Source organism: Oncorhynchus keta, chromosome 13 (genome assembly GCF_023373465.1).
Source record: "Oncorhynchus keta strain PuntledgeMale-10-30-2019 chromosome 13, Oket_V2, whole genome shotgun sequence".
In the NCBI taxonomy this organism is placed as follows: Eukaryota; Metazoa; Chordata; class Actinopteri; order Salmoniformes; family Salmonidae; genus Oncorhynchus; species Oncorhynchus keta.
Window position 1 is genome coordinate 48,291,537 of NC_068433.1, and position 11,705 is coordinate 48,303,241.

The 11,705-nt window shown below is 44.9% G+C and overlaps 1 protein-coding gene across 50 annotated transcripts; it reads left to right on the plus strand.

The window, feature by feature from the left end:
- The first annotated feature begins 1,644 nt into the window (after positions 1–1,644).
- Positions 1,645–10,520, plus strand: LOC127906831 (ribosome-binding protein 1-like). Of its 50 annotated transcripts, none has more exons than XM_052460451.1 (7): positions 1,645–4,700; positions 5,031–5,195; positions 5,456–6,447; positions 6,578–6,676; positions 6,710–7,109; positions 7,440–7,901; positions 8,752–9,170. In XM_052460451.1, exons 1-4 carry the CDS (start codon positions 4,592–4,594, stop codon positions 6,629–6,631), a joined length of 1,320 nt encoding a protein of 439 aa, XP_052316411.1. In that variant the 5' UTR covers positions 1,645–4,591; the 3' UTR covers positions 6,632–6,676; positions 6,710–7,109; positions 7,440–7,901; positions 8,752–9,170. The 50 variants fall into 50 exon arrangements, 49 of the variants coding, with proteins under 49 accessions (XP_052316411.1, XP_052316417.1, XP_052316407.1 ...); XM_052460457.1 differs by having other exon boundaries at positions 5,456–6,150; XM_052460438.1 differs by lacking the exon at positions 7,440–7,901 and adding exons at positions 7,143–7,208; positions 8,097–8,298; positions 10,373–10,520 and having other exon boundaries at positions 1,653–4,700; positions 5,456–6,775; positions 9,152–9,250.
- Positions 10,521–11,705: the final 1,185 nt, after the last annotated feature.

Below are 11,705 nucleotides of genomic sequence, written 5' to 3' on the forward strand. Positions count from 1 at the left end.
AATACAGTCCTCCACTCTATATAATGTATAAACCATGCTAATACAGTCCTCCACTCTATATAATGTATAAACCATGCTAATACAGTCCTCCACTCTATATAATGTATAAACCATGCTAATACAGTCCTCCACTCTATATAATGTATAAACCATGCTAATACAGTCCTCCACTCTATATAATGTATAAACCATGCTAATACAGTCCTCCACTCTATATAATGTATAAACCATGCTAATACAGTCCTCCACTCTATATAATGTATAAACCATGCTAATACAGTCCTCCACTCTATATAATGTATAAACCATGCTAATACAGTCCTCCACTCTATATAATGTATAAACCATGCTAATACAGTCCTCCACTCTATATAATGTATAAACCATGCTAATATACAGTCCTCCACTCTACATAATGTATAAACCATGCTAATACAGTCCTTCACTCTATATAATGTATAAACCATGCTAATACAATCCTCCACTCTATATAATGTATAAACCATGCTAATACAGTCCTCCACTCTATATAATGTATAAACCATGCTAATTACAGTCCTCCACTCTATATAATGTATAAACCATGCTAATACAGTCCTCCACTCTATATAATGTATAAACCATGCTAATACAGTCCTCCACTCTATATAATGTATAAACCATGCTAATACAGTCCTCCACTCTATATAATGTATAAACCATGCTAATACAGTCCTCCACTCTATATAATGTATAAACCATGCTAATACAGTCCTCCACTCTATATAATGTATAAACCATGCTAATACTACAGTCCTCCACTCTATATAATTTATAAACAGATGCATTTACAGTTCTTTGGGAAAGTATTCAGACCCCTTGACTTTTTCCACATTTTGTTATGTTACAGCCTTATTCTAAAATTGATTAAATTGTTTTCCCCCCTCATCAATCTACAAACAATATCACATAATGACAAAGCAAAAAACGTTTTTAGAAATGTTTGCAAATGTATGAATGTACTTAAGTATCACATTTACATGCATTTTCAGACCCTTTACTCAGGACTTTGTTGAAGCAACTTTGGCAGTGATTACAGCCTTGAGTCTTCTTGGGTATGACTCTACAAGCTTGGCACACCTGTATTTGGGGAGTTTCTACCATTCTTCTCTGCAGATCATCTCGAGCTCTGTCAGGTTGGATGGGGAGCGTCGCTGCACAGCTATTTTCAGGTCTCTCCAGAGATGTTCGATGGGGTTCAAGTCCGGGCTCTGGCTGGGCCACTCAAGGACATTCAGAGACTTGTCCCGGAGTCAGAGCTGCGTTGTCTTTTGGCTGTGTGCTTATGGTCTGCTCTGTTGATTGGTTTATTTCCGTTGGCTGTTGCGGCCTCTCCCTGGGTGTGCTGTGTTTCCCCCTCAGCTTTACATCTGGCTGTGTGGAGCGCTGTTGTGAGGCAGCACCTTTAGAGAGAGAGAGACTTTCTAAGCTACATATAGAGGGTCTGTGTACTATCTGTCAATGTTTGGTTTAGTACGAGGAAGAGAGAGACAATTGTTTTTAAGAGCAGAAAGGGAGGTAGTGGGTGGTTACATGTCAGAAAGAGAGAGAGATAGAGAGAGAGAGAGGTAGAGAGAGGTAGAGAGAGGGAGAGGGAGATAGAGAGAAAGAGAGAGAGAGGCGGTGTGAGTGTGACAGGGAGAGAGAGAAGGGGAGGGGGCTGGAGTAGGTGGGTGGGAAGAGTGGGAGGGAGTGTCAGAGAGAGGAAGAGAGAGATGAAACAAGCAAGCAAGGGAATCAGAGCTTGCCTGCCGGAGCTGTGTTGTGTTTGGTGTGTGAGCGTAAGTGAGTGCTAGCTGATCCATCACTGTGTGAAAGGGACCTCGCTGAGCGTTCAGCCCCAGCCCCGATCTCCCTCAACCCCCCAGAGCCCTTCCAGAAGGCTGTAAAGGAGGACCCAGGCTTGTGCACGTGCTGCCAGGTAAGACACAGAGAGCATGGAGGCTCTCCGCTGAGAGAGCTTACTGTACAGAGAACAGATCACGAAAGCGCTTAGCGGTGCCTTTGTATCGGGAGGTGATCTTATTGGAATGGATGTGGCTTGCAAGGACAAGGTGAATGGTGTTGTTTCTCATCTGCGTCTGTGTCTGTGAGTGTGTCAGTGTGTGTTTGTGCACGTCAGCTGACTCGAGTCACAGGGCATATGTAACCTGATTGGAACAGGTCAGCTTGTATGTGACAGAGGTCAGTTTATTTCTGACTCTAGCTCCTCTTTAATGGCAGATGTCAAGGGACATCAATACTGCCATTTACAGAAGAAAAAAAACATAATAGGAAAAGGCAGTTTTTGATTTGGATCCCGTTTAGTAAATTGTCTTTAATAGCTGTTGTTTCTGATGTATTTCATTGCTCTCTTTTGTGACAAAGTGCTGTTAGATATTGTCATCATCGCAGGAGTTTGTCTCAGAGCATAAATAAATGATTGCTGTATATATTGTCTCGCGTCTCTCCTGCTGAAAGACTGGCATGCCATTTTTTGCTCGTTCCACGAAGGCTGACAGCAAACAGCTGTGCGTTTGTGAATGCACGATGCGTGTGTGTGTGTGTGTGTGTGTGTGTGTGTGTGTGTGTGTGTGTGTGTGTGTGTGTGTGTGTGTGTGTGTGTGTGTGTGTGTGTGTGTGTGTGTGTGTGTGTGTGTGTGTGTGTGTGTGTGTGTGTGTGTGTGTGTGAACGCATGCATGTGTGTCTCTGTGTTTGTGTGTGTATACGCATCTGTGTGTGTGTGTGGTTGTGTGTGACCCGGCTGGACATGGCGGCAGAGTTGAAAGCATCCATGGCATTAATGAAAGACTGGGATGAGCGGAGTCCCACTGGTGTTGGGCTGGGCTCCAGATGCAGCGCTGGAACTGGGAGGGAGGGAGGATATTCAGTGTGGAGCAGCAGAGCCTCCGTCTCCATACGAGACAAAAGACTGGATTCTGCTGACTGAATGATGAATGATTTTCAATCACCAAAGAGGAAAATGGGGTTGTCACCAACATAAATTACAAACAGGGACATTACAAACCCACAGCATACACCAGAATAAAATAGCTTCTCAGTGAGAATCAGCTTTCCTGATATTAAAGAGTAGGGCCTATTTTGTACAGGCAAGATGGATGAGTAGAGTTATTATCATCTAGCCTACCCTCCACATAGGTATCCCCCTTCCCATGGACTGATGGAAGACAGTCGGATGGAGACAGTCGTATTCAAATCATTTTGGCTCCTCTCTCTCTCTTCCCTCTCTCTCCCCTCTCTCTTCCCTCTCTCCCCTCTCTCTCCCCTCTCCCTCTCTCTTCCCTCTCTCTCCCCTCTCTCCTCTCTCTCTCTCCTCTCTCTCTCCTCTCTATCTTTTCCCTCTCTCTCCCCTTTCTCTTCCCTCTCTCCCCTCTCCCTCTCTCTCCCCTCTCTCCTCTCTCTCCCCTCTCTCTTCCCTCTCTCCCCTCTCTCTTCCCTCTCTCCTCTCTCTCTCCTCTCTCTCCCCTCTCTCCTCTCTCTCTCCTCTCTCTCTCCCCTCTCTCTCTATTCTTCTCCCAAGTCTTTATTTCAGATGAATTGACCCAGTCCTCTTTCCACCCCTCCATTCCTTTCCCTCTACTATAAATAGGTCAAACCCAGAGCACAGATCCAGTGGAACGGTGATTAACATTCACAGTTGTTCCCTCATCTAGAAACATGAAAGAGTGGAAGGTTGTCTCATTGTGGAGCTTCAAACGTCTCCTCTCCATTTCCTTCCATTGTCCTCAGCTGGTGTAATCCATGAAAGCCAATGCACGGCCAGTTCTTTTTTTACACATGAATCAAACCTGTCGGATTTCAATTTCATTTCACCTCTTTGCGCCAGGTCTTTTTCTTTCTCTCCTGGCGGCCTATCTAGTGTATTCACATCCACTGTAACAATCTGGCCTTTGGAAAATGGATTTGCACTTCCAACAGGGGTCAAGGTAGGCTGAACAATGGATCATGGCTCCACAGTCTGGTCTTGTTCAGGGTTATTGTTACCGATCATATTCATAGACATTTTAAATGAAGAGATATTCAGCTTTCATCTGGTTCATTTTGAATGGGACAATGTTTAGTGATAGACTGGTGGACACTTGCTGTTTATACAATAGATTCCTTGGTTTGTGTGGAACTTCACTCAATGGATTTTGACCAGAACTGTAGTTTCAGCATGTATGAGCTGAGAAGTAAACAGAGAGACAGGCTGTGTGTGGTGTGTATGGTGTGCGCGTGTTTGCGTGCGCGCTCGCATGTCTGTTCATTTCTTTGCATCAATAACTAATGAGCTTCTCTCTGGCGCTCTCACTCAGTTCAAATAGTGTTTTTGTTTATCAAGCAGCTCTTTCAGTTAAGTAAATATGTTTGCCTCTGACAAGCAAGGGGTAAAGTAGGAGCAGCGTGTGACCTTCATGCAACCTTGTAGTGATGTTGGGGATGTTTGGGGGTTATTTAGAGGTGGCAGAAGAGTATATTGGATATCTTGTATCATAGAAACCAGGGTGATAGAAAAAGGAGAGAAAGAAGGAATGAGAGAAATAGAGAAAGAGAGATACAGAGAAAGAGAGAATGACAATTCCAGAGAAAGAGAGAGAAGGGAGGAAGAAACCAGGTGAATCAGAGAGAGAAGGGGGGAAGAATGAAGGTGAATCAGAGAGAGAAGGGAGGAAGAAACCAGGTGAATCAGAGTGAGAAGGGAGGAAGAAACAAGGTGAATCAGAGAGAGAAGGGAGGAAGAATGAAGGTGAATCAGAGAGAGAAGGGAGGAAGAATGAAGGTGAATCAGAGAGAGAAGGGAGGAAGAATGAAGGTGAATCAGAGAGAGAAGGGAGGAATAATGAAGGTGAATCAGAGAGAGAAGGGAGGAAGAATGAAGGTGAATCAGAGAGAGAAGGGAGGAAGAATGAAGGTGAATCAGAGAGAGAAGGAAGGAAGAAACCAGGTGAATCAGAGAGAGAAGGGAGGAAGAATGAAGGTGAATCGGAGAGAGAAGGGAGGAAGAAACCAGGTGAATCAGAGAGAGAAGGGAGGAAGAATGAAGGTGAATCAGAGAGAGAAGGGAGGAAGAATGAAGGTGAATCAGAGAGAGAAGGGAGGAAGAATGAAAGTGAATCAGAGAGAGAAGGGAGGAAGAATGAAGGTGAATCAGAGAGAGAAGGGAGGAAAAATGAAGGTGAATCAGAGAGAGAAGGGAGGAAGAATGAAGGTGAATCAGAGAGAGAAGGGAGGAAGAAACCAGGTTAATCAGAGAGAGAAGGGAGGAAGAATGAAGGTGAATCAGAGAGAGAAGGGAGGAAGAAACCAGGTGAATCAGAGAGAGAAGGGAGGAAGAATGAAGGTAAATCAGAGAGAGAAGGAGGAAGAATGAAGGTGAATCAGAGAGAAGGGAGGAAGAAACAAGGTGAATCAGAGAGAGAGGGAGGAAGAAACCAGGTGAATCAGAGAGAGAAGGGAGGAAGAATGAAGGTGAATCAGAGAGAGAAGGGAGGAAGAATGAAGGTGAATCAGAGAGAGAAGTGAGGAACAATGAAGGTGAATCAGAGAGAGAAGGGAGGAAGAAACAAGGTGAATCAGAGAGAGAAGGGAGGAAGAATGAAGGTGAATCAGAGAGAGAAGGGAGGAAGAAACCAGGTGAATCAGAGAGAGAAGGGAGGAAGAAACAAGGTGAATCAGAGAGAGAAGGGAGGAAGAATGAAGGTAAATATCAGAGAGAGAAGGGAGGAAGAATGAAGGTGAATCAGAGAGAGAAGGGAGGAAGAATGACGGTGAATCAGAGAGAGAAGGGAGGAAGAAACCAGGTGAATCAGAGAGAGAAGGGTGGAAGAAACAAGGTGAATCAGAGAAGGAAGGGAGGAAGAAACCAGGTGAATCAGAGAGAGAAGGGAGGAAGATTGAAGGTGAATCAGAGAGAGAAGGGAGGAATAATGAAGGTGAATCAGAGAGAGAAGGGAGGAAGAATGAAGGTGAATCATAGAGAGAAGGGAGGAAGAATGAAGGTGAATCAGAGAGAGAAGGAAGGAAGAAACCAGGTGAATCAGAGAGAGAAGGGAGGAAGAATGAAGGTGAATCGAAGAGAGAAGGGAGGAAGAAACCAGGTGAATCAGAGAGAGAAGGGAGGAAGAATGAAGGTGAATCAGAGAGAGAAGGGAGGAAGAATGAAGGTGAATCAGAGAGAGAAGGGAGGAAGAATGAAAGTGAATCAGAGAGAGAAGGGAGGAAGAATGAAGGTGAATCAGAGAGAGAAGGGAGGAAAAATGAAGGTGAATCAGAGAGAGAAGGGAGGAAGAATGAAGGTGAATCAGAGAGAGAAGGGAGGAAGAAACCAGGTTAATCAGAGAGAGAAGGGAGGAAGAATGAAGGTGAATCAGAGAGAGAAGGGAGGAAGAAACCAGGTGAATCAGAGAGAGAAGGGAGGAAGAATGAAGGTAAATCAGAGAGAGAAGGGAGGAAGAATGAAGGTGAATCAGAGAGAAGGGAGGAAGAAACAAGGTGAATCAGAGAGAGAAGGGAGGAAGAAACCAGGTGAATCAGAGAGAGAAGGGAGGAAGAATGGAGGTGAATCAGAGAGAGAAGGGAGGAAGAATGAAGGTGAATCAGAGAGAGAAGTGAGGAACAATGAAGGTGAATCAGAGAGAGAAGGGAGGAAGAAACAAGGTGAATCAGAGAGAGAAGGGAGGAAGAATGAAGGTGAATCAGAGAGAGAAGGGAGGAAGAAACCAGGTGAATCAGAGAGAGAAGGGAGGAAGAAACAAGGTGAATCAGAGAGAGAAGGGAGGAAGAATGAAGGTAAATATCAGAGAGAGAAGGGAGGAAGAATGAAGGTGAATCAGAGAGAGAAGGGAGGAAGAATGACGGTGAATCAGAGAGAGAAGGGAGGAAGAAACCAGGTGAATCAGAGAGAGAAGGGTGGAAGAAACAAGGTGAATCAGAGAAGGAAGGGAGGAAGAAACCAGGTGAATCAGAGAGAGAAGGGAGGAAGAAACCAGTTGAATCAGAGAGAGAAGGGAGGAAGAATGAAGATAAATATCAGAGAGAGAAGGGAGGAAGAATGAAGGTGAATCAGAGAGAGAGGGGAGGAAGAAACCAGGTGAATCAGAGAGAGAAGGGAGGAAGAAACCAGGTGAATCAGAGAGAGAAGGGAGGAAGAAACCAGGTGAATCAGAGAGAGAAGGGAGGAAGAATGAAGGTGAATCAGAGAGAGAAGGGAGGAAGAATGAAGGTGAATCAGAGAGAGAAGGGAGGAAGAATGAAAGTGAATCAGAGAGAGAAGGGAGGAAGAATGAAGGTGAATCAGAGAGAGAAGGGAGGAAAAATGAAGGTGAATCAGAGAGAGAAGGGAGGAAGAATGAAGGTGAATCAGAGAGAGAAGGGAGGAAGAAACCAGGTTAATCAGAGAGAGAAGGGAGGAAGAATGAAGGTGAATCAGAGAGAGAAGGGAGGAAGAAACCAGGTGAATCAGAGAGAGAAGGGAGGAAGAATGAAGGTAAATCAGAGAGAGAAGGGAGGAAGAATGAAGGTGAATCAGAGAGAAGGGAGGAAGAAACAAGGTGAATCAGAGAGAGAAGGGAGGAAGAAACCAGGTGAATCAGAGAGAGAAGGGAGGAAGAATGGAGGTGAATCAGAGAGAGAAGGGAGGAAGAATGAAGGTGAATCAGAGAGAGAAGTGAGGAACAATGAAGGTGAATCAGAGAGAGAAGGGAGGAAGAAACAAGGTGAATCAGAGAGAGAAGGGAGGAAGAATGAAGGTGAATCAGAGAGAGAAGGGAGGAAGAAACCAGGTGAATCAGAGAGAGAAGGGAGGAAGAAACAAGGTGAATCAGAGAGAGAAGGGAGGAAGAATGAAGGTAAATATCAGAGAGAGAAGGGAGGAAGAATGAAGGTGAATCAGAGAGAGAAGGAGGAAGAATGACGGTGAATCAGAGAGAGAAGGGAGGAAGAAACCAGGTGAATCAGAGAGAGAAGGGTGGAAGAAACAAGGTGAATCAGAGAAGGAAGGGAGGAAGAAACCAGGTGAATCAGAGAGAGAAGGAGGAAGAAACCAGTTGAATCAGAGAGAGAAGGAGGAAGAATGAAGATAAATATCAGAGAGAGAAGGGAGGAAGAATGAAGGTGAATCAGAGAGAGAGGGGAGGAAGAAACCAGGTGAATCAGAGAGAGAAGGGAGGAAGAAACCAGGTGAATCAGAGAGAGAAGGGAGGAAGAATGAAGGTAAATATCAGAGAGAGAAGGGAGGAAGAATGAAGGTGAATCAGAGAGAGCAGGGAGGAAGAAAATAGGTGAATCAGAGAGAAGGAGGAAGAATGAAGTTGAAGAGGAGAAGGGAGGAAGAAACCATGAATCAGAGAGAGAAGGGAGGAAGAAAATAGGTGAATCAGAGAGAGAAGGGAGGAAGAATGAAGTTGAATCAGAGAGAGAAGGGAGGAAGAAACCATGTCAATCAGAGAGAGAAGGGAGGAAGAAACAAGGTGAATCAGAGAGAGAAGGGAGGAAGAATGAAGGTGAATCAGAGAGAGAAGGGAGGAAGAAACAAGGTGAATCAGAGAGAGAAGGGAGGAAGAATGAAGGTGAATCAGAGAGAGAAGGGAGGAAGAATGAAGGTGAATCAGAGAGAGAAGGGAGGAAGAAACAAGGTGAATCAGAGAGAGAAGGGAGGAAGAATGAAGGTGAATCAGAGAGAGAAGGGAGGAAGAAACAAGGTGAATCAGAGAGAGAAGGGAGGAAGAATGAAGGTGAATCAGAGAGAGAAGGGAGGAAGAAACCAGGTGAATCAGAGAGAGAAGGGAGGAAGAAACCAGGTGAATCAGAGAGAGAAGGGAGGAAGAAACCAGTTGAATCAGAGAGAGAAGGGAGGAAGAATGAAGATAAATATCAGAGAGAGAAGGGAGGAAGAATGAAGGTGAATCAGAGAGAGAGGGGAGGAAGAAACCAGGTGAATCAGAGAGAGAAGGGAGGAAGAAACCAGGTGAATCAGAGAGAGAAGGGAGGAAGAATGAAGGTAAATATCAGAGAGAGAAGGGAGGAAGAATGAAGGTGAATCAGAGAGAGCAGGGAGGAAGAAAATAGGTGAATCAGAGAGAGAAGGGAGGAGGAAACCAGTTGAATCAGAGAGAGAAGGGAGGAAGAAAATAGGTGAATCAGAGAGAGAAGGGAGGAAGAATGAAGGTGAATCAGAGAGAGAAGGGAGGAAGAAACCATGTCAATCAGAGAGAGAAGGGAGGAAGAAACAAGGTGAATCAGAGAGAGAAGGGAGGAAGAATGAAGGTGAATCAGAGAGAGAAGGGAGGAAGAAACAAGGTGAATCAGAGAGAGAAGGGAGGAAGAATGAAGGTGAATCAGAGAGAGAAGGGAGGAAGAATGAAGGTGAATCAGAGAGAGAAGGGAGGAAGAAACAAGGTGAATCAGAGAGAGAAGGGAGGAAGAATGAAGGTGAATCAGAGAGAGAAGGGAGGAAGAAACAAGGTGAATCAGAGAGAGAAGGGAGGAAGAATGAAGGTGAATCAGAGAGAGAAGGGAGGAAGAAACAAGGTGAATCAGAGAGAGAAGGGAGGAAGAATGAAGGTGAATCAGAGAGAGAAGGGAGGAAGAAACCATGTCAATCAGAGAGAGAAGGGAGGAAGAAACCAGATGAATCAGAGCGAGAAGGGAGGAAGAATGAAGGTGAATCAGAGAGAGAAGGGAGGAAGAAACAAGGTGAATCAGAGAGAGAAGGGAGGAAGAATGAAGGTGAATCAGAGAGAGAAGGGAGGAAGAAACAAGGTGAATGAGAGAGAGAAGGGAGGAAGAATGAAGGTGAATCAGAGAGAGAAGGGAGGAAGAATGAAGGTGAATCAGAGAGAGAAGGGAGGAAGAAACAAGGTGAATCAGAGAGAGAAGGGAGGAAGAATGAAGGTGAATCAGAGAGAGAAGGGAGGAAGAAACAAGGTGAATCAGAGAGAGAAGGGAGGAAGAATGAAGGTGAATCAGAGAGAGAAGGGAGGAAGAAACAAGGTGAATCAGAGAGAGAAGGGAGGAAGAATGAAGGTGAATCAGAGAGAGAAGGGAGGAAGAATGAAGGTGAATCAGAGAGAGAAGGGAGGAAGAAACAAGGTGAATCAGAGAGAGAAGGGAGGAAGAAACAAGGTGAATCAGAGAGAGAAGGGAGGAAGAATGAAGGTGAATCAGAGAAAGAAGGGAGGAAGAAACAAGGTGAATCAGAGAGAGAAGGGAGGAAGAATGAAGGTGAATCAGAGAGAGAAGGGAGGAAGAAACAAGGTGAATCAGAGAGAGAAGGGAGGAAGAATGAAGGTGAATCAGAGAGAGAAGGGAGGAAGAAACCATGTCAATCAGAGAGAGAAGGGAGGAAGAAACCAGGTGAATCAGAGAGAGAAGGGAGGAAGAATGAAGGTGAATCAGAGAGAGAAGGGAGGAAGAAACAAGGTGAATCAGAGAGAGAAGGGAGGAAGAATGAAGGTGAATCAGAGAGAGAAGGGAGGAAGAAACCATGTCAATCAGAGAGAGAAGGGAGGAAGAAACCAGATGAATCAGAGCGAGAAGGGAGGAAGAATGAAGGTGAATCAGAGAGAGAAGGGAGGAAGAAACAAGGTGAATCAGAGAGAGAAGGGAGGAAGAATTAAGGTGAATCAGAGAGAGAAGGGAGGAAGAATGAAGGTGAATCAGAGAGAGAAGGGAGGAAGAAACAAGGTGAATCAGAGAGAGAAGGGAGGAAGAATGAAGGTGAATCAGAGAGAGAAGGGAGGAAGAAACAAGGTGAATCAGAGAGAGAAGGGAGGAAGAATGAAGGTGAATCAGAGAGAGAAGGGAGGAAGAAACAAGGTGAATCAGAGAGAGAAGGAGGAAGAATGAAGGTGAATCAGAGAGAGAAGGGAGGAAGAATGAAGGTGAATCAGAGAGAGAAGGGGGAAGAAACAAGGTGAATCAGAGAGAGAAGGAGGAAGAATGAAGGTGAATCAGAGAGAGAAGGGAGGAAGAAACAAGGTGAATCAGAGAGAGAAGGGAGGAAGAATGAAGGTGAATCAGAGAGAGAAGGGAGGAAGAAACAAGGTGAATCAGAGAGAGAAGGGAGGAAGAATGAAGTTGAATCAGAGAGAGAAGGGAGGAAGAAACCATGTCAATCAGAGAGAGAAGGGAGGAAGAAACCAGGTGAATCAGAGAGAGAAGGGAGGAAGAATGAAGGTGAATCAGAGAGAGAAGGGAGGAAGAAACAAGGTGAATCAGAGAGAGAAGGGAGGAAGAATGAAGGTGAATCAGAGAGAGAAGGGAGGAAGAAACCAGGTGAATCAGAGAGAGAAGGGAGGAAGAAACCAGGTGAATCAGAGCGAGAAGGGAGGAAGAAAATAGGTGAATTAGAGAGAGAAGGGAGGAAGAATGAAGGTGAATCAGAGAGAGAAGGGAGGAAGAAACAAGGTGAATCAGAGAGAGAAGGGAGGAAGAAACCAGGTGAATCAGAGAGAGAAGGGAGGAAGAATGAAGGTGAATCAGAGAGAGAAGGGAGGAAGAAACAAGGTGAATCAGAGAAGGAAGGGAGGAAGAAAATAGGTGAATCAGAGAGAGAAGGGGGGAAGAATGAAGGTGAATCAGAGAGAGAAGGGAGGAAGAAACAAGGTGAATCAGAGAGAGAAGGGAGGAAGAAAATAGGTGAATCAGAGAGAGAAGGGAGGAAGAATGAAGGTGAATCAGAGAGAGT

Coding starts and splice junctions, on each gene's coding strand:
- LOC127906831 (XM_052460408.1), top strand. CDS start 4,592: ATGACAATTCCAGAGAAAGAGAGAGAAGGGAGGAAGAAACCAGGTGAA. Junction 5,196..5,455: donor AGAAGGGAGGAAAAATGAAG/GTGAATCAGAGA, acceptor GGAAGAAACCAG/GTGAATCAGAGAGAGAAGGG. Junction 6,776..7,142: donor AGAAGGGAGGAAGAAACAAG/GTGAATCAGAGA, acceptor GGAAGAAACCAG/GTGAATCAGAGAGAGAAGGG.